The sequence below is a fragment of the Gasterosteus aculeatus genome, chromosome 1 (genome assembly GCF_964276395.1).
Source record: "Gasterosteus aculeatus chromosome 1, fGasAcu3.hap1.1, whole genome shotgun sequence".
NCBI lineage: Eukaryota > Metazoa > Chordata > Actinopteri > Perciformes > Gasterosteidae > Gasterosteus > Gasterosteus aculeatus.
The window spans coordinates 28,584,598-28,606,964 of record NC_135688.1 but is presented as its reverse complement, the minus strand read 5'-3'; the positions used below and the strand labels follow the sequence as shown (position 1 = coordinate 28,606,964).

Below are 22,367 nucleotides of genomic sequence, written 5' to 3'. Positions count from 1 at the left end.
CACAGATAACGTCACTCGTCTGCATGTCGACTCACACACTCTCCTTGTATTCAAGGAAATGTGTCACGTCGTTACGTAGCAACTGTAACACTATAACATCATGAAAGTACATTACGTAACTAACGTAAAAAAGCAACAACCGGCCTTCGCAGACATCGCACGCAGGTCACGTTGTGTAACGAGCGTTACACAAACACCGGCCTCCGTGGCCTGAACCCCTTGGTGAACTTCCTTGTTTATTAATTGACTTTTTGTACCATGCAATTTTCAATACCCGTGGCTGGATATATAAACATCTCCGTGATTTGATAAAAATGTACAATGCCAACAATCCTGCCAGCTGTGCTGCAAAACATCACAAAAGTTCTTCTTTTAAAACGTTACGGTCAGGGCAAACTTGAGTGCGCCAACAATATTAAAATTTGTCTTTGACATCACAAAAAAACACACGCAGCAGAAACATCTACTCACATCAGGTCCTTTACTCACAGCTTAAAAAAACACATTAAATGCAATATAAATCCTAAAAGTTATTCATTCATTTAGTGCTTTAGGGGGGGGAGACATATTCCTTTAAAAAAGACCACCTCATGAACAGGAGTTTAGTCTGGAATGAGAAGCCCTCTCACTGCGGCGTCCATAATCATGCAGAAGTGGCACACACACAGGAAGCAGTACACTGATTTATGGTGATCATTATTCTTAGCGAGGCTTATATCGCCGATGCAGCTGAGGCCTGACACGGCGCAGTTTTCTGCGAAAATAAGATACAAATTTGATACCTGAGTTTTAGGGGAGAATATTGGATGGTTTGGATCCTATTTGGGGCTAAACGGTCCACCAGAAATACCAGGTTCTCATCTGCAGGTGGGCGTCCTTTTCAAAAGGAGCTGTCATCGGAAAAGTCGCAGAGTGACGAGACGTTTGCGATGGAGATGTTTCTCTAATCAGTCAGAGCAGACGACCCAGCTGTCTGAGCCGCTTGTTACGACAAAAAAACACCTTGAACTCGCGCGACGCACTCCCACCTGTCACCTATCTCTCTCTCTCACACACACACACACACACACACACACACTGGGAGCAGTGGGATGGAGCTGTGAAATGGGAAGGATTAGTCACTTTGTCAGGAGATGTACGAGGCTTCTCTCAGGTGGACGGCGAGCCGCGGGGGGGCGGTGGGGGGGTCTGGGAGAGGTTGAGCGACAGGAAATCACAGACCGGTGGGGGAAGACGGAGGGGAGCAGACACAGCGATGAAAATAAATAAATATGAAGACGAAATGCGAGGAGACAAATCTTTCTTTTGTTTTCCTTGGGAGGCGCGAGGAAATCAGGCGACTGGTGCTCGGCATCAGAACCTCTCCAGTCCGGGGCGGTGCAATAGGCTGGACCCGGGCCCTGTGTGTGTGTGTGTGTGTGTGTGTGTGCAAGTTTTTTTTGGAGGGGAGGAGGGGGGGGGGCGGCAGGGGCTGTGGATTCAGGCCTGAACAGGAGGTGTGGGATCCAGAAAGCTGGGGGTCCCATGTGAGAATGTGGCCGTCGTCAGCGCTGCGGTGGCAGGCCTCGGCACCATCTGTGCTCCCAGCAGGGCGCCCGCAGCGCCTTCCCCGCCACCCAGACACATATGGACACACAAAGGTGCTCGGTCGCGCAGTTACACACACACACACACACGCGGCCAGCGAGGGAAAACACCAAACGTTGAGAGGGGAGGATGAAGATGAGTTCGTGGGCCGTGCAGTGAGCGCGGATGGCGTCTTGTTGATGATGTAAGTGACAGAAGACATAAGTGTGACCCTTTTTAAGAGCGGCTCACACACACGTTTTTTTTTAATCTTCTATTACTCTCTTAGGGTAAATGTGTCCATCACAAGCTGTTTGGACTTGGTTCAACACTGATGTCTTGACACAAATTTGAAAAAATGCTCCGAGCTCCTCCAGCCGGGAGCAGATCTTCGCCCCCCCCCGCCCGACCGCTGGAACCGACGCCACGCCGTGACCCTGTACTCGTACACCGAGGGAGGGGGGGCGCGGTAGAACCAGAATCATGGACTGCGTGGTGCCAACTGCCAGACCTCTGCTGCAGAAAGGCAGGAGGTACGGAAGTCTGGACTGGAAGTGGAACCATTTCAGAATTTCAGAATTTAAAAGACATTAAACACACACATCGCGTTCTTGCTGAGTGTTAGATGAGAAGATCGATACCAATCCCTTGTGCACACGGTAGCCGGCTACCTTAGCTTAGCATTTAGAAACAATCTGAATTCCATTTTGGAGGCACAAATCCTGTCCTCCATCGCTCCCTCTCCATCCTATTTCAACAAAGGACGTCATTTTCCATCTCTACGGTCTCTCATAGCTCTTCCTCCTGCGCGCTGACCCCGCTGTCTCGGGCCCCCACCCCCTCCTGAAGCTGCACCTGCCTCATTTACCATGTTGGTGAGCTCACCTCCATCTTCCTTAGACCCTCTCTCTCTCTCCTCTTTCTCCCTCGCTCGCCTCCCTCTGGCCCTGCAGCCGCCCCCAAGTGGCCCCTGTCCCTCCATCCAGGGCCTCCAGCTGGCTGATGAGTTCATTAGGCCCAGAGCTCTGCCAGGGAGCATGCCGCTGTTCGGGCCAAACCGGGAGGGCATCATGGGGGCCCCTGTTGGTCATTGGGCACATGCATTGGAGGCGGGACAGAAAAAGTCCCCGAATGCCCCACATGTCGACTTTCGGGCTGTGTTGTCTATTTCTGAAGCCGGGGACTGTTGTTTTGCACATTAGCAATCTGGTTCGGGGGCCCGACTCTCCCCAGAAACTTCGGCCGAAGAGACGCAAGGCGTTGTGGTCTGAAGGGGTCCACATAAACAATGAGGGAAACAGATTTCTAATAATCCCCACAGGTCGCGGTGACATCTGGCCCCCACTCTTGAGCGTCGGCTCAATTAATTCGGAAAACACAAAACAAAAAGCGCCCGGGGGCAGAAGATCTGGGGGGACTTAGCAGGCCGCTTTGTACGTGTGCATGCGCGTATTGATCGAGGCATTTGATCAAGTGGGCTGCGGCGCATGAGTGTGTGAATCCAGGCACAAATTAGTCGAGGTGCGCGGCTGCTTTACCCAAAGAGATAATTGCTCTCCGTTTTTTCCGAGGCAGGGATCTTGTGGAGCAGCATCGAGGACGAGAGTTAGCGGGAGGACTTGAACTTTTCCCCTTTCGCGCTTCCCTCCTTTCCTTGCGCTCTTACCTTTTTCCTTCTGCCCTCCTTCTTTTTCTTGGCGGCGGGTCACCTGAGGTCGGGGGCCTTCCGTGTCTGGGCTCAGGTGTGGCCTCAGCTGGGCGGCCGTGAAGGGAGGGGTGGGTGGGTGGGGGGGGGTAAGGAGAGGAGAAGACGACGACGAGGATTGTGTCCCACAGGGTATCCGGGGGTCCGTCATAAAAGAAAAAGAAAAAATAGGAAACAAACACATGCACATTCACGCAAACTAAAAAAGAAAAACGACAACAGCTTTGTCCCTCACCCCTCTTTCTACACCTCCCCCCACCCTCTCTCGTTCTCCCTCTCTCCTGGGAGCGGCCTGGCCGGGCTTGGCCTGAACGCCATCTGCTGCATAATGTAACGGGATGGAACTCCAAATCCTTCATTTCCACTCACTGCCTGTCATCTGTGCGTGTGCGTCCACTCGTACAGTTGCATATGCACACATACACTGGAAGGGTGCGAATGTTTGAGCGCGTGTGAGATCTCATTTTACGGATGTTGTGACATTAGCTCGCCCGCCGATGATATTGACTGACGTGTTTGATGAAATAAAAAAACAGGTGACGGCAGTATCATTCCGCCGGTGGTTTTTTTTCCTTCTTTTTATTAATGTGCAATGCTCAGCGTCAACTCCGCGTCCTTCTTTTCTTTCCGGTGTAACAAATCCTGGAGATGGAACTCCTGGGGAATCGCTCCGGATGGCACCTCGCCAGGGGAAGTCACAAGTCTGCCTTTGGTTTACAAGTTAACCAACAAAAGTGCACACATGCAGAGCCGTGTTTAAGGGCCCCGCCCCTCTTCGCGGCGCTGGTAACCCGGAGGTGCAAAGCGTTGTCCCTCCTCATCCCTTTGGGACTGCTGTGAATTGGGGGGGCCATCTGTTTTCTGGTAATAAGCTTTCTCTTCATTCATCCTTTCTCTCTCCCTCTCCTTCTGCCATCGTCCTCCTCCCATCTCTCCTTCTTTTCCTGTGTTTTATTATTTTCGGACTGCGTATCCCGTCGGTCCTCCCCTCTGCACGCAACACAAAGACGTACAAATACATTTGTTAAAAGAAAACGGACGGGGGGGACAGCGGGGCCGCGTAGCTTCTGGACATGACGTTGCGAGGTTATGGGGAATGGGAGGCATGGTGAAATATCACAGCGTGAACCCTGAACCCTGACCAGCTATCCACGGCTGTTGACGTAAAGTAAACGTGACACATCCCTCCTCACATAAACCCGCGCACCCTCCAGCTGCCGTGCAGCCACCAAAGTCTGAGCGTTTTTATTTGCTTTGTTCATGGGCCGCAGGAATATTTATTTTTTCCCTCCAAATAAGCTCACAATAAACCAATAATTTAAGCACTTTAGTGATTATTTGTTGTTTTCTATGTCTGCAGAGCACAGAACGATAGAACCTTGAATCTGTTAAAGTTTTGGTGCGGCGGAACATTTGGTATTAGATGCCGCTGGATCGATCAAGGTGTGTGTGGCGGGGGGGGGGTATTGTTGCCATGGCTACGCCGAGATGTGGTGGGGGAGAAGCTGAAGGGTACGGGAGCGGAGGAAGGGGCGGACGGTGGATTTAAGTTCACAGGCGACGAGTGGCAATCAAGGGTGAATGGAAGCGTCGTCCCAAGGTCCGGCTTCCAAAGTGCACAACTCCATTCAGAACGAACCCCCGGCTGCACACACAAAAAAACACACACACACAAACTTGTGATTGCAGCTGTGCAACAATCCCTACGCTACGCAACGCATATTTATGTTTCATTAAGGGGGGGGGGGGGGGGGGGCCCATGTGCGTTGACAATGTCGATATGTCATCTGATATTGTTCATTATCCCGGCTGTTGCATTATCCGATTTATGCCTTCCTATGGCAGGCGTCAGCGCGGCCCGGTGTTATATCATGATTATTATGAGGGGCTTTTGGTGCCGGGATGCTGTCTGCATCTCGTTGAGGCAGAATAAAGTGGATCAATATACAAGAGGGGGCTGAATCGGTGGGCTCTGCATGTGTAAGTGTGTGTGTGTGTGTGTGTGTGTGTGTGTGTTTAGCCTTGGGAGATCAGAGCGCACAACTGCTTGGGCCTTCAAGCTCTTTCTGTCTCTCACACACACACACACACACACACACACACACACACACACACACACACACACACACACACACACACACACACATCTGCATGCACACAGACCTGTTGTGATTTTGGGGGTAGAAATATAACCGCACAGTATATCAGCCTTCGACTGCTTCTTCCTCCCTTTGTTTGTGTCGGTCACAAACTTCATGAAGCCGTATTTCTCCGGTGACGCAGCAGCTCTCGCCCGCTCTGCTTTAAGGGCATATTTTTACAAGCTGTTTGCGATGGGATCTCTGGCGTCTTTCTCCAGGCCCGTTGACTACGTCTGTTCAGCCGAGGTGCAGCAAAGAAAAATACTGTAGTAAAGAACTGCAGTCGCTCAGGTGCACTGTTTGTTTTCAGAAAGTGATTTGCTTTGGATTTGCTTTAACCTCTTTATACGCTCACACACGCACTGCTTTTACCTCGTAATTACACTAATTTAATGCACCATTCCCCTCTATTAATCTCAAATTCTGTCTACATTTTGATCGCTTTAAATGAAGGGGCTGCCACATGCATCTCTCCGAACAAAAGGGGGGGGTTAGATTTATTCGCCATTGGGGCCAGTGTTGGTGGGTGGCGGTGGTGATGGGGGTTCATGCACGGGTATAACCCGGCCCCTAAAGGAAGGCCCCCGCTGCCAGCTGCCAGCCATAATTAAAGCGGCCCTGCCGTGTCTATCACTGATTATGTTTGACCTGGCTAATAAGGCGAGTGTGTGCCACCTACGCGTGGCAGAGGGAGCACCGTGGCCCCCGCCGTCTTTCCGCCAGACCAGCTTATTGGTTCGATGGACTGCACATGACAAAAAACGTGCACGTGCAGTGTTTGATGTAATGGGTGCAATGGGTGTAGATGTCGATATATTTCCAAAATGTCATAGGTTTTATTCAGAAACCCCATTTATGACCCTATCAAATATAGGATTTTTTCTTTTGTAGCAGTTTTTGTTAGCGCACATGTTAATGTCTGCCATTCTGGATCCAGAATATGAGCAATATGCCGTTGGTAACAGCCCCACTCTTTACTGCTGACTTGTCTTGCCTAGCTGTCCTCCTCTGAAAAGTGAAGCACATGCGCCTGTCGGTGCATTTCTTTAATGGCCAGCAGGGGGCGAACAATTGTATAGAAGTCCAGTGTGAAATGACGAAACTTCTCAATGGATTTATTCCCTCGGTAAACATTGTAAACATGAGTATATGATCTCAATCTCTGGTTTCAAGTCTTCTTGAATACAGCATGATGGTTATTTTGTAAACTTTTAGTCAAAAACTATAAAGCGGGGTATGCTTTAGGGCTATGAGTGACAGGCCAAATATTTCCAACTTCATGGCAATCAAATTGATATGAGTTTGGCTTCTGTAGTATTACTGAGCCATTGCTGTAGCGTTAAACGGCACTTACTGTGACAACAACAGACACAGGGGGAGCCAAATCAGCAGGGAGTGGATTTAATCTATATTTGTATCATATCAAAATCAAATGACGATACCAAAATGATGTGATGCAGAGAAAGGTAGCCATTACAGCTCTGCTTAAATCCCCAGCACACTAGCGGCTCAGCACTGAATGGCAGATGGACGCGGTTATAACTCATTAAAAAAAGCATTTACTCAAGATTTAAAATCACCTAAATAATGACTGAAAATAATCTGCAACAAGATCGTGAGATCCACCAGTTGAGGAGGACCCTTAAAACTCACCACACCTACTTATGAACATTGCAAATACTCGCACATTTATTCTTACGTGTGAAATGACTGCCTGTCTTCTCAAATGGCAAACCCAGGGAGGGCTATCCTTTAGTAACTGCCTCCGCCCGCCTCTACGCCAACATTGCAGCAATCAGTATAAATTAATAATAAGTGAATCAAAGTGCTTAATTTAACGGGGGCCTATGAAAGATTAATACCTGACATTATCCAAGCTGCTGGGTTGTACGAGGGGAACCAACCAGGCCCGAGGTAAACCAATCGCGTTTCTATGAATATGACATTAGACACATTGATGCGATGGGTTACATCAAATGTCAGACGGAGTCTTGAGTACAGCGAGTGTGGACAGAAAGCCCACTGAGTGTGACTGGTCTATTTCTGTCCTTCTTCCTTGCCTCCCTCCTCGGTGGGTCTGGAGGCGAGAGATCAGTTCAGGGTGGAGAAGAGCTGGTGTTTGGCCTGAGGGGCCCTTGGACACATATTCTGTCATTGTCCACAGCTGCCACTCCGCCCCCCACCTCCACCTCCCCTCCTCCCTTCTCCCCCCGCCGCTCCGTGGCCGCGCTCAACCTTAAGGGCATCCCCCTGCTACCCCGCCTCCCTAATGAAGAGTGACACGCGTCCGGAGGATCTGATCTAGTCTGAAACAGGGCCCTTGCCTCTCCTGTTTTGTCTCCCATTATTGACTGCGGCGGCTCGCACCGAGTCACAGCGATGAGAGCGCCATATACCCAAGAGGCATTGCTCCCAAATCGAGGAGGGTGTTGTCGGGCGGGGGGCTCAAAGGGCAGATGCAATTCTATGGAATCATGAGGACCTAATTGTCTTTATTCATGAGCCGCATGATTGATATTAGAGGAAAATGAGACACTCTAATTGTCCTCTTATATGAGGAATTTCTGACTGGATAAGTGCGTTGTGCATGCATCTGTGTGTGTGTGTGTGCAGTACTGGGTGAGATATCAAACTGACAACTCCTAAAGGGCATCTATGCAGCGGCCTCCCAACATATCACTTGCAATAATTCGTGTTGTCCTTTCTGACAGTTTCTTGCCTTTATTATGTCCAAAGAATCCAGACACGACAACATCAGCGGGAAATGAATGCACACAAAGAAATAAGATAAAATGGGAAGATGGCAAGTACCTGCTCTGCCTTCAGCGTGGCCCTTAGTGTGGCCAGTCAAAAGCTAATGTTAATTTATTTACTGTCTCCTTCTGCTTTCCCTTTAGTAGCTCTACGGCAGTTCAAATCATCTTGCTCCACACTGTCTGACATATGTATATATTCTGAAGCTTTATGTTTTCTCAGAGTGAAATATTTCACTTCTCGTTTCCTACGACTGCATCACTCCATCAACTTCTAAATTTCAAGGAGGTTAAGTGTGTTTGCATAAATTCTGGGAGCAAAGATCATTTGTCTGTGGCTTTGTCATTCGACCAGGGTGCACCCAATTTGTGTCACGCGTGGATGTAAAACGTTTGATGTGTGTTTGTACGACAACAAACTGGCCTCACGTCAAGACCAGACCAAAAAAAGATACTCACTGTGGAAAAGTAAAAACCCTTGTGAGACGCGGTGACTTATACCCTGACGCAATATTACTATGATGAAGGAAAGAAATGCAACTGGCCAATCAGAGGCAGCCGGAGCGTGTCATTCCTTTTCAAACAGCAGCATTCTTAATAAAGTAAACCTAAAAAATATCAGTCACCGTAGTAGGTCCGATGTGAGTCTGCCTGTCCGTCTATACCTGTTATACTGAGCAGCCTACCTAGCAACCTATGTGCTGCACACGAGGCATCCCGCTGCACCGTAATTGGAATCCATGAGGGAAAACACCTTGACGGGCTCAGGTAAGCGTAAACTACTGTTATGTTGCCGTGTGTGTTTATGTGGGCCAACGTGCCCGCACGCACACACGCACATGCATACATAAATGAAGAGAAAAACAGAGCGTGCATGTTTATGCACGTATGTGTGCATATGTGCACCCACCAGTGTAATGTGATAAGCACATACCTGATGCCATTAAATGCAATTTCCCCTGTGTGTCAGCTGAGCCATTTGTCAGCTGCTAACACTGCACGCTTTATTAAAAACCTCATCCGCCTCAATTAACTGCGCCCGCAAAGCAGTTTAACTCCACTTTAATCCTGTAAAGATGGTTAAGCAGGCCGTGCGTACAGTAGGTACAACATTTCAAACTCTGTCAGTGAGTTTTTTGTGATTTGCTTAGGGTGCTGTGCTGATCACTTAACATCGGAGTTCTGATCGGAAGGGAGTGGGATTACTGTGACCATATTTCTTCCTGGTTCGGCCTCTGCAGTGACCTTTTTTGTGTTGTGGTGGGGCAGAAAAATAAAAAGAATTCTTCAACCACTAGCATGGTTATTAAAGGGGAATATGAAATGAAAAGGGTCTGGATGGAACCTCCGGAGAGGTTTCTCGGTGGAACTATTGTCCTATGGAAGGGTGGGTTGTACATCCTCTCACGGTGGTTCTGGGCATAAAGCTTTACATTGGATCTTTATCTCTAACGGTCCTGGCACATTTACCCGTGCACAGTTTTCTCTTGCTACCGCTGTCCCTCCCTCTAAATTCTAGGCCAGATCGTACGTTAACAGGCAGTCTAAATATGAAGTGAGATTTCCGGCTGTAAAATCAGGCTTTAATTTGTGTGCAGTAGCAAGCAGCTGTGGCCCTCAACAGTTTGTCCCTTTACTTGTGACTGACAGCCGGCACGGTCGCGGGCAGAGTTAGCTCATGTTGGGAAGGAAAAATAAGAATAAATAAAAGAACATTTTATTAAAATAAAAAACAGAGAGGAATTGTTTGTGCGTTTAGAACATGTTTTAAGATTTTGTTATATGTGGAATTGGAGGCTGTTTGGCTTTGTTTTTGTGTTCTGTTCTTATTTGATCTTCTGATACAGAAGATTTCTCGTTCGATTGCTTTTTTTTTAGCAGTTTCTAGTTTCACTATTTTTGCCCCTTCTAGCAACTCACTGCCATTTTTTCTTAATAGGTTAGTCTGAAATTGAACAGTTTATTCAGAGTAATTGGAGGTCACTGAGGGAAAGAGTCTCACCTACAACTCTGCCTTCTACTTCAGCACCACGGACAGCGGCACAGACGTATCAACACACGGCCCATTGGGGCTGTTGTTATTTCAGAGCCGTGGTCACACACTGTAAACCTCCGTCAGATAAAAAGATCAATGAGTCAGACAAACCAGACTAACACAGTCTACTAAACAAACCCTCTGGCCCTGCACTGTCTTGGCTTCTATGGGAAGGAAAGGGGGTGCAGGAGGAGGGGAGGGGGGGTTAACAGAACATCCCCTCAAATCACCTATCACCAATCAACTTGTGACATCTAGCACTCGCATTGTCGGTCCTGGGAGAAGGACTCTCCCTTCTCACTTCATTTGTTCTTGTTAAAAGGCTTTTTCAGGGGGGCTTCTTCCCCTTTTCAAAATGAAGGATCTGGTATGCTGCAAAGATTGTGAAGCCCCTTGAGGCCAATTGTGATTTGTGATATCGGAATGTATGAATAAAATCGACCTGACAATCTTCTGACATTCAGCTCCCGGAAACATATTGTAAGCCAAGAAAAAAAAAAAGAGAAGCACTAACAGTGAACTCGGAAAAGAGGACTTGCATCAGCAGCTTCGTTACTTCCTGCGTAGGCGTCGGAATCAGCTGCAGATTTGTCCGTAATGGACTTTATTCCTGGTGATACCATGCCAAAGAATACTGCACGGGATTTGTACAAAAAAGAAAACCAAAGCCACGGTGTACAGTTTACAGCCAGTAGACTCTTAAACTCTCACACTTCACGCACTTACGGGAACAAGATGACCTCTCCTTTTTTTTTATAAAAACACACTCTGAAGGTATAAATCTGCTTCCCACAAGGATACCACACATGCTCTTCTGCTTCCTTTCACTCTCTGCTGCACATTCACACACACCCTCGCCCCCCCCCTCTCCACGCCAGCAGGGAGGTGGCGGTTAGTACGGCGCTGTCACCGGGGGATCTTGGGTGGGGTTTTGCAGGGACAGCGAGAGGTGTAAATTGGGCGAGTGCACAGCCTCGTGAGTGAAGGCTCGGTGCTTTGTCACTCACTCACACCCCCAGAGATACATGGCGGGTAAGAGGTGGGAGAAGCGCTTTTGCTCTCATGTCTGTGGAATGGTGTGCATCAGGACCGCGGGGGGCTCTTTCTTTAACCCATATGCCTTCTCTCAGTGCACTGTGAAGCGTCACCTTTGATTTGAAGGCGGAACGGCGAGAAAAAGAAGTGAAAGTCTGGGGGAGAGACCGGACTTTAGGGATGTGATGGCGCTGACCACCACGAGTAAACAGGTCCACGTCGTCATTTCATATCCATCCACTTGACGTTGATGAAATTTGAAACTGTAATCAGTGAAACGAAAGCTAGAGGCGAGCAGGTGTGACTTGCCTTTGATCATAACGGAGACCAATTGCAATTAGACCCAAAATGGCTTGACGGAGGTATCAGGGGGGCCGCTTGCAGATTATGTATTTTTAATCAGAGTTGTTAGCATCTGTGATGGATGCCCATTTTACTCACACCAGCATCTGATGGCGTATGTCATGTTTGCTGCCTGTGAATTACCTCGCCGTGTCTGCTGTCCATTATCTGCATGAGGAGGTGCACATCTATCCCAACTGGTGAGCTTCATAAACAAGTTGTTTTCTTGACTAAATCTAACGTAAGTTGTTTCTTGTGAAGGAGGAAGAACATTTTGAGGGGACTGCGTGCTTGGATCAGGAGGTAATTGGTCATACGCAAGCAAAGGCACAAGTTTAAATTCAGAATCAGAAAGATTATTTGCCAAGTGACGAGGAAATTGTAATGGTTTGTGGTGCGTACATGGAACAGAAGAGAACTATTTACAATTCAAAGCCTGATAATGGCGCAGCGCTTGATGAAAATCTAGGGGATCAACCAAGTGGTTACAATGAACGATTGGGGACCATGACAGAACAAATGTCATGGCTATCCTTACAAAAGTTCTTGCAATATTTTAGCCTGGACCAAATCGGCAGGTGTCGCCATCATGACTATAGCTAAATTAACAGGATCTGAAAAAGGTCAAAAAGGTCCAAAGGAAGGACCTAACTAACCTGTAATGTTTTACAGTGTCCCACGCTGCTCGTGTGGCTGAAAGAAAACACAGACCTTGACTGAGACCTTCAGACAGAACGGAATGACCTCATAACACATATTCAAGCCTTTTTCTGCTGGCTCACAGTCTGTTTAAGGATCAATTGTAACATTTTATTGATTACCTTTAAGCCCTTTGGCTCCTCGCTGTTTTTCCCACCTCTGTCTGTCTGCATAGTCCCGGCTTAAAGGATTCTTCTAGGGGGCGGATGGTTAGGCCGCAGATTGCACCGGTTGGAATGGGCCTCGGCTAAACCCGGTGATCTTTTACTACCTCACCGTAAAACCTTGATTTGACAAGAGCTTTTGCCACTAAGGCCCCAAAGCTCCGCAATGACCCACCAGAGAAACGGAGGCTTAAATGCTCCACGAGGCTCTGTTTGGTGCTCAGCACACTGACTTTTTAAGATACATTTAGCTGACAGTGATGCTGGTGAGAGCCGTGAGAGTCAACCAAAACAATATCGCATTACGATATTTTACCTTATTGAGACTTTGACAATTCTCCCTGGATTCATAACGAGCGAACCCTTTCATAAACAACATTTGATACATTGTTAACACAAAAAAGCATTGTGCACAGTGGCTTTGAGCATTCGGAGACTCAAAATGGCAGCTGCGTCCTCTGTCAACAGCAGTTGAGATTCAGACAACCATCCCGAGAGAATGATTCTCATTAAAGCACAACTTATTACAGTTTACAGGGCATAAATATTCCATATTTACAAAGACAACGGGCTGCGTTTGTCTGTGCGCGTGTGTGTTTGTGTGTGTGGCCCCTAACTCGACCATGTGCTAACCCCACACAGCTGCAGCGTCCCCTTGAGGGTTTGTCGCACAGGCAACAGAGGAAGGGTGGAGGAGAGGAGGGGGGGTGGGGTGGTGGACTGAACATTCTCATTTCCATGCCGCAGTGTTCTGGCAAAGACATTGTACACCGCTGTGGATGTGCGTCTCTTGTGCTATTGCTCAATCTTTTTAGGCCTGTCGGTTAGAGTTTTCATCACACAATTCAGCGGGCGCAGGAGTTGGAGAGCCGATCGTGCACTTCAGTGTGGCAAACGTGTTGCGTGTGTGTGTGTGTGTGTGTGTGTGTGTTAATGCGTGTGTACAGAGGAAAGATGCTCCTCACAGGGATGGGAGAAACATAGAATGTGTTTTTCTTTACACCATCTCCAGCATGAATTGTAATTAAGTTCCAAGCGTCTCTTTGTGTGCCTTGGCTGACTGAAAAATGTTTTATGATTATGTGATCATGTCTCCATAAAAGTACACAGATCTTTTTTCTTTCAGGCGTAAAGCCGCTCCAAGTCCGGTCTAAAAACCCTAATGATGAAACCAAGGAGTCTGAGGATCCTCAAATATCCCTGTCAATCAAACGCCGTTTCCTCTGAGTGCGTTTTCTATCTGTCAAGGGTCATAGAGAGTGAGGATGAGACCCCCCCCGCCCCCATTCCTCCCCCCTTCAGCCCCTGCTCCTCCATCTCCTCTGTCCCCGTCCCTCCCCTCCTCTCCCTCGCTCCTTAGAGGTGTATCTCTACCTTGTGCATCACGTCTGGGCATGACCTGTTGCTAGGTAACCCTGGGTCACAGCTGCACACTATGGCAGAGCCCTTTTTTTATTTATCAGTGAGTTATGTGGGAGACGGGGGCTGTAATTTATTAGTTTGATATTGGGCGGGCAGCGCAAGTTTGGAATTGTAAAAAGAAGAGACGGCCTATAGCTCATCAAAATGCTTATTCTGATCCCGGGCTTCTGCCCGCTGAAGAGATTCACAAGAGAGCGGATCGCAGCATTATAAATTCATCCGCTTCTTTGCTAAGAAAACCCAGCGTCTCCAACAACAAAGCCAATGGTAATGCACTTTCCATGCTGGTAATTGAACAGATGTGGTCAGAGCTTAAAGGGCAGAGAAAAAGGAAATTCATCTCGCAGTACAGTATCTGACTGATTCATGTCCAAGGGTGAAGTGGGTGAAGACAAATAGTGTTATCAAGCTTTGTAGTCTTGACAGAGACATTAACCTGCGGGTATGAAATGACGAAAAACTTGCATCAGACTGATTAGCGAACCCATATGCTGAAATAAAGGATTTTCGAGGACATAAAAGGCTAGATCAACGGCCCCAAATGATGATGTTTGTCAACTGTAATGTAGTTTATACAACTTTTAAAGAAAAAATGCTTGTTTACTTTTTTTGCAGAGGGTTAGATAAGAAGATCGGTACCACTCTCAATAGTCCAGCACGACGATGATTAGCTCGGCTTAGCAACAGGCTACAGTGAGCTCTCTCAACACATCTTACAAATGTCACATTCCCAGCGCGTGGTGCGTCACGGCTCTACTCAACTGGTTCCTCTTTGCTACTAAAACTTGATTGGTCATCGGGTCGCAACAACTTCCTGCGCAAGGATGCCAGTTTGAAATAATTAAAATACCGTCAATGGTGACTGTGCTTTCTTCCTCCACTCTTGCTGTATTTGAGGAGCATTGAATTAGCCATTGAGTCCATAATTACATGCTTACGATGTTGTTTTGTGAACCGAGGAGTTTATAAGAGTGCAGGTTTGATGCACTACCCCCATGGCCTCCCTTCCCGCGCCATCATTAAACCAGCACGTCTGTAGATTCTCAGTAAAAGAAATGTGACATTGGTTGTATTCAGTTAATCAGAATGACGTGGAATGCTTCTTTAATAGAGCCTGTTACAGGAGATTCTCTAGAAATTTCATGAAAAGTTTCTACATCGTCTAATCTGTAAGTATTTAGAAAACATTGTTTGTTCGAAGACTCTCCATGTGTACATTTTGCAGATATAAAAAAAACTCACTTTTAGTTTCTTGGAAGAATTAGACAATAACCAGTTCATTACCATATCAGATATTGGAAGTCTTCTCACATTATTCATAGTGTCACTTTATTGCAAAACCCTAAAATTAGGTTGGCAAACGTATGGACAGACTGCCACCATCTGAAAGTTTTACAGTTTTTGCAACACTTCCGTGCGATATTAATTTGTGATGCATCTGCTGCCTTTGCTTCAGCCACAAATCTCCCCCCATAGCCTGATCAAAGCGTCCCGGGTCTCACCCACAACACTTTTTGTTAGATTCCTCTCCCTAATGCACGTGTGATGAATATTTCTCAGACGCTTCCTTTAGGCCATATCTGATCAAAACAAATGCACCTGCACTCCCGCCCCCCTCCCTTTTTTTTTTTGCAACTGCAACTCCCCCAGGACGGGTAAAAATTGACTCCCTGGCTTCCTCCACCAGGCAATTACGTGCCATCTGTTCCCATCTTGGTTGTTCCAGCTCGTTTTGTTTCTGCGATTGTTCATCTAATATCATAGGCCTGAAAGTGTTAGAGAGAGGAAGGGGAGAGGAGAGGGGAGGGGGGGACGCACACAAAAATGAGGAGTGGCATGAAGAGGAATTAATCGAATCTAACAGCAGAACCACATCTTCCTCTCTGAAAGGAGATAGTCCCACTAGAATGGGGACCATTACCATATTCATCACCTAATATTGCCGGCTGTATGCAAAGTGGGGGGAGAAGAGTGCGATGTGACTTTCTTGACCGCCTCTCTAATTCCATCTGTGCAAGCTTGAGGACTTCTTCTATTTTTAATTTTTAATTGTTTGTTTGCAACAAGTCCACTTAGAAGCTGCTTTGCCGTGATGCCGCGTTTGTTTGGGAGTGGTAATAATAACCCATTAACTCCCCTGTCACATATCGCACTGATCTTGATATATACAGATAACCATGTGTGTGGTTGTTATGCTGCCGTGCTGAATCATATTACTATTTTGTTACAGTAACTATTGGGCCCATTACTCTCTGCCACACACGCACACATGCACGCGGGCCAGGAGCCGTGCACATTTAATTGCGGTGATGTTGCAGGCGAGAAGAGCAGCTGGATCGGACCGTTTTAACAGTGATATCAATAACGGAGCACCACCTTAGGCCGATATAATTTTCCGGCCCTCCTGACAGAGCGGAAGATCGAAATAATCAGTCACAACACCATCCAGGCAGCCTGTAGGAGCCCGCATGACATCCAGCAACAGTGATGGCTCAGGACCCATCTGTGTCCGCGGGGTGGGGGGGTGGCTGTGTGTATGCGGGCGTGCAGGCATAATTGGTGAGATGTTGGATCCTATGAGAAGACAAGCTCTGTCACACCGCTCTGAGGTTCATGCAGGGGAGAGCCACTTGATCAGCGGCCTTTCTGCGTCTTCATGTGTCGCTGTTGGAGAACAAGTCGAGCAGCGTTTTTCTGTGCCTTCGTAGAAACTTTTACTTGGTTGTAAAAGTAAGATTGAACAAATTCAAATTTCATTGAGGGGGTGAGATGTATATTGCCTGGAAGGGTTAGAGTAGATACAGCCAACATATTTTGTGACAGTCATCACCATCTCCATGACGGACATTTGTAGCGAAAATTAGCAGCTGATCTCGTCAAAACTAAGAGGACTGATTGTTTATTCACTGTAAATATAATCACATCTGATTTGAGACGGGGAATCAGTTTAACAGGCGGCTATTTACGAAGCTTTGTATTTGCTGACATCTAGTGGTCACAACGTGAAAAGAGACAGTAGTCACACTACGTGTGTGTCAGTAAAAGCGTCTGCCTCCCAAGTGTGATCAATGAAGGCATGTTCAATCTTTGTAAATGTAATATCTTTAATAACGTGGCTCAAAGCATCATTTCTTGCCACTTTTTTTTACATTTTTGGACAGAAATTATATTTTGTGGCCAGACCCAAAATGCACAACCCGAGTCTACTTTTAGATCCTCATTTAAGTAAGTCAGCTGCCAAAGTATTAAAATATATATATATATATATATATATATATATATATATATATATATATATTAAACTGGTTTCTGCTATAGATAGAACTCTTTAACTATCTGGGTTGAGTATTGCTCTCAAGACATAATCTCAGTAACCCCGTTATCGCTCCCAAAATCCCATCTCCATTGTTGCATTACGACAACAAAATCTTCCCTTTTCTGATAAGGTAGTTGACAAGTGGTCAGTTGATTGACACCCAAAATAACAAATAACCCTGTGCAGAAGGCACTGGAGAGAAAGGGGGAGGGAAAAGGGGGGAGATGGGGGAGTGACAGACAGAAGCGGAGAGAGAGGAACAACTAGAGACTATGGGACAGAGCGGAGGGAGCAGCGCAGAAAGAAGAACACACCTGTTCAGGTATAAGATCTTTTTGTTTTTAACGATTTTCTGTAGACGCACCTGTCTAATCGTATATATTTTGTTTGAATATGTTGTAGTTTAAAATCTGAATAAAAACTTGCTCAACTATGCTCAAAATAGAATTAAAAAATAAAGAAACTTTTTTTTTAATTGGGCCAATTTTCCGCCCACTAATTTTTTTTTTCATGTCACTGAAGCGTGAAAATAACATTTTGCTTTGAGCTTTATGCTTCATTACTCACAGTGAATGGCTCCTCTGTTTAGCTTTGCTATGCTGGAATGCTCCCGAACATCCCTTCTCAATTATGAATGGTATCATTTATTCCATAGTCTCAGCACCTTGGCGATGGACGTCCGGTAACTTAGCAACCACTGCCTCTAATTCAACATTAAAGTGGGGTAACATGAGTCCTCGCTTCAGGAGAGTGACAGGACTTTGTTTCTGACACAAACCCACAGTTTCCCTCCTTCCAACAAAGACTTTTACCTGGAAATTTGTGTGTCCATTAAGTGCCGTTTCAACATGGAGCGCAAGATTATATTGCCCTGCTCTTAATTCATACCTCAACTTCTTTTTAGCGTAAAATCAAAACCATTCTAAGTAGTGTACCACAAATGCCATCCGCAGATAACATTCTGCTTTTTGAATAAAGTAAAAGATATTTTATCCATTTATTGACACTCTAAGGTCACATGTTTCCAGGGGGACTTCATTGTGAACGTGCAGGTAAATTGACACCTTACCCTTTCATCCTTGCGAAAACCTTGTTTCTTTGCTCCAGGAGCAGAAAAAAGGCTTTATAACTATCTCCACTGTTCGATCATATATATATATATATATACACACACACACACTGGTTCCCCCCAATTGCCACCAAAGAAAATGATCTATTTAGAGGCTGTAAAGACTCTAAATAGATAAAAGGTAAAAGGGAGAAATAACTGAGCCCTCTCCTGGCCGTGGCTCACATAGCTTGTGTTGGTGGTGAGAGTTCGGTTTCAATGCCATCAGCAGATATGTGCCCGTGTTTCCACCAAGTGACAATGGGGGGGTCTGTGCTGCATTCAGAAGCAACTGTTCGGGACTGCAGAGCTCTCACGATGAGTGATGTCAAGGGATGGGATTTGGCATCGCCACATAAACCCCCTCTGTCTCACCTAGACGTACATTGACCCCTTAGTGATCAGGTGATGTCGGAAATAGCTATCAAATCAACAAAGAAAAATCAAAGAAGCACAGCACGACTTTTGTGATCCAAAGCAAATGTTCGCTTAAAAAAGAGGAACATTGGATATGCCTTTACAAATTTTTGGTTGACATGCAATTGAGGGTAATATATTAATGTAGTCCACAATTCTGACCCCAGGGAAAAAGGACGGCGGTTACCTGAGAGCACTTCAGGCCCCGAGAGAAACCTAGTATCGGAACGGACGGATAAAGTTGCAATGAAAGGGAACCAGTGAGGCGTCCTAGCTCAGAAATGTGTACACCGGTCCTCTCATGGTTCATTTGATACACCGTCAACAATCTGGTCAAACAGAAGGTTTAATTTACAAAACATTTCAGGGGGATTGTTCTAGACTAGAGCTTTTTTGATTTGAAACTCTAGTTGTTGTTGTAGAGTAAAAAAAAACACCTATATGTTGATAAATTCTTTGTTGCAAGGGTTTTAATAATACATTTGTTATTTGCATTTTCTCTTTGCCTTCACAGAAACATACTCAAAAAGAAGCAAAAAAGTAAATCCTTGGCAAACCAGAGGCAGTCTGGCCATCCACAATGTTAGTGCGGTCTCCTTCAGAGAGAAGGGCCCTCCTCGGGTTTTCGGCCCTGCTCACACACAGCACTCCAAGACAGAGAGATGTTACCTGCCCACCTCCCCTATGCTTCACCCCACGGGAGTCCATCTCTATGCCCATACGTCTCACTTCACTACCTCCCTGGGGGACTCAGGCCCTCTCCATACTAGAGCGAGGAGAACGAGAACTACAGAGCCTTAGGGAGCAGCAGCAAGCTGAAGTGGAAGAGGTGAATCGGGAGTTGGACAGTGCTGCAATCAAAGCTCAGAGAGAGGAGCGGCGGCTTCTTGAGAAGGTGGAGCAGGAACACCGAGACGCCCAACGCCGCCTTAGTCAGGTGAGGAGGGAGAATGCTGCAGCGGCGCGAGTTGTACAGTCACTTGTTGACCAGCAACTTAGAAAAATTGGACAGCTGAAGGAGCAGATCCAAAGGTGGAGCAGTACCGCTGGTGTATCCAACAAAAATCAACTCCAAAGAGGAGTGGCAGAGGTCACCCAGCCATGGGAGATCTCTCTAACAATGAAGAGGGTCAGTTTCCAAATATGCCCTGGGTCCAAAACCTTAAGCTTTGGAGAAATTGATGTTCAAGAGCAAAGTATGACGTACCCAATTGGTGTCTGTGGTGTAGAAGGACAAATGTGTGCCTTACACTCAGGGGATGAAGCTTTTTCAAACATTACCCCTCAGGAAATTCGAAAGGAACCACAACCAAACAGAGCCGGGTATAGGTACAGTCCGGAAGAGAGCAACAAGGCAAACAGTAGCAACATGCGTGTTATTCGTAAACTACGTATGTCAAGCTCAACAGAGAACAAGGACGATCCCAAATCACCCCCCGTAAAGGCTCTCATACCAACACATCGTGGGGTATCAGAGTCATCCCAAGACGAGGAAGTGGAGTCTTTGTGTTCAGACACACAGGGGCAAGACCTGTTCCTCGTTATCCCACCAGTCTCCATTCAAGAGAACTCTGAAGATGATGAATATGAAGCCAGGCAAAATGGAACAAAGAGGCACTCCACACTGAAGGGTAAGAGAAACCAAAATACCCTTGTCATGGTCTCATGTGAGGAACCATCCTGCCCTCTTGAAGAAACTGATGCAACAAGCAATTGTGCGATAACATCTCCAAAGACTAGGCGCAAAGGTTCCCTCTCCGGGCACAGTCTTGGAGATCTTTCCACAAGATATCATCCACTTTCTAGACACACCCTACCAAAGAGAAACACCTCAAATGAATCCTCAATGGACAGCGGAGGCCTTCGTTCTCCAGTGGACAGTGAGGATTCCTGTTACACCTATACAATCAATTCTCCAGTCAATGGATTCCTCAAGCAACAGCACCGCCGCTCAATGTCCTCCACGGAACTCTCAGGTAAACTTTGTTTGTTAATTAACACTGACAAGGATGAGAGTAGAGGGATTAGGAAGGTTAGCAGAATGCGTCTTGCCTCTAAACCTGATGAGCGACAATCAAGATCCCAGACTTGTTATACACAGAATTTAAGTTTAAACCGAGTGAGCAGATCTCTGTCCATGTCAGCCATTGAAGGGGACAAATTACACAAAGGCAAGGAATTACAGCAATACAACAAGGACAAGAAAGAAAAAGACATGCCAGCTTTTGGGAAAATGGCAGAGGAGGATGGTTCAACTGCATTGGACTCTGCTTTTCTGGTCAAACAGTTTGGAAAACAAGGATCAGGTCGCAGTGACTTCAACCTACCAAGTGGCATCCATGCAACTGTCAAAGGGCAGATATTTGTAGTGGACTGTGGAAACGCCCGCATTCAGGTGACTGATCTCCAGAGGAATGTTGTGCAGCAAGTGTCTCCGACTGGATTAGAAAGGTCTTCCCGCATCTGCAACTACTTCGACGTGGCTGTGAACTCAAAGGGTCTCATTGCCCTGACCTGTGCCGCTGAACGAGCTGTGTTGGTGTTCAACCGCCACGGACGCCTTCTGCAGACGTTTGGAGGCACATCGATTGGTTCCACCAATGAAGAACTGGACGCTCCCAGAGGGGTGACTGTTATCCGTGAAGAGGAGTTTTTGGTCGCTGACATCAAGCGTGGCACCCTAACCTCCCTCAAGCTGGACCCTAAAACCGGAGCAAGATTGGAACGCACAGTGGTCACCGGGTACCACAGACCCTACCTAGTGGCATCCTGTCTCACGACCGGGCTGGTGGCAGTATCCGAACGAGGCAACGAGACGGGACGTGTCCCTTGCATACGGGTCCTGGACCCCGGCTGGAACACTATCCGAATCCTAGGGGTGTGTTCGGGCTTGGGACCTGTTCTGGCCTGCCCGTGGGGTCTCTGCATTGACAAAGATGGGGACGTCCTGGTGGCAGATTGGGGAAAGCAGCACTACCGAGTTCTTCTCTACCCACCAAAAGGTGTCGGCTGGCCCATGGTGAATGACAGCCTGAGGAGCCCAAGGGGCCTGGCGCTGCTCCCTGACGGCCACATGGTTGTGTCAGACAGCATGAATCATTGCATAAAGATTTACCGCTACAAGTGAACCACAGAGAACATGTGTAAAGTCCAGACTAATTATTTTAACAGAAAGAGATTATATTATTATTATGCCCTTTGAGGTTTTTTTTCTATAATTTCAAGCCTCTGCCTCCTACCTGCTTTATTTTGTCAAAGACCATTGATGAGATATTAGTGGTGATGATACTTTATGATGTTCCATTATGCTAATGAGTAGATGTAGGGGAATCAGTACAAATTATTTAATTCATTAGTTTAATTGATGTATGATATTCAATGACATTTTGTGAGTTATGTTAACATGGCAAAACATTTGACTGATAATCAACATAAATTTGAAAATTATAACCTATAGGCCTAACTGTAATCATTTTAAGATTGGGAGGGATTGAGTTTTGTACTTGACTGAAATGAATTAAACTTTGATTTAAATCTCAGTTTGAAATATTCTGTTGTTAATGGGACTAAGTACACATAACTAGTACCATGTTTTCCCAAAGTGGGTGTATTACAAGAAAGATCTGTCACCAAACACGATAAGAGGATTTCTAGAATATCTATT

General features: G+C 46.5%; 1 protein-coding gene across 1 annotated transcript; it reads left to right on the top strand.

Moving 5' to 3' along the window:
* Window positions 1-17,434: 17,434 nt before the first annotated feature.
* LOC144406267 (uncharacterized) lies at window positions 17,435-22,242 on the top strand. Its single transcript, XM_078101790.1, has 2 exons — window positions 17,435-17,500; window positions 19,218-22,242. The coding sequence occupies exon 2, from the start codon at window positions 19,284-19,286 to the stop codon at window positions 21,828-21,830; it is 2,547 nt and encodes an 848-aa protein (XP_077957916.1). The 5' UTR covers window positions 17,435-17,500; window positions 19,218-19,283; the 3' UTR covers window positions 21,831-22,242.
* The last annotated feature ends 125 nt before the right edge of the window (window positions 22,243-22,367 follow it).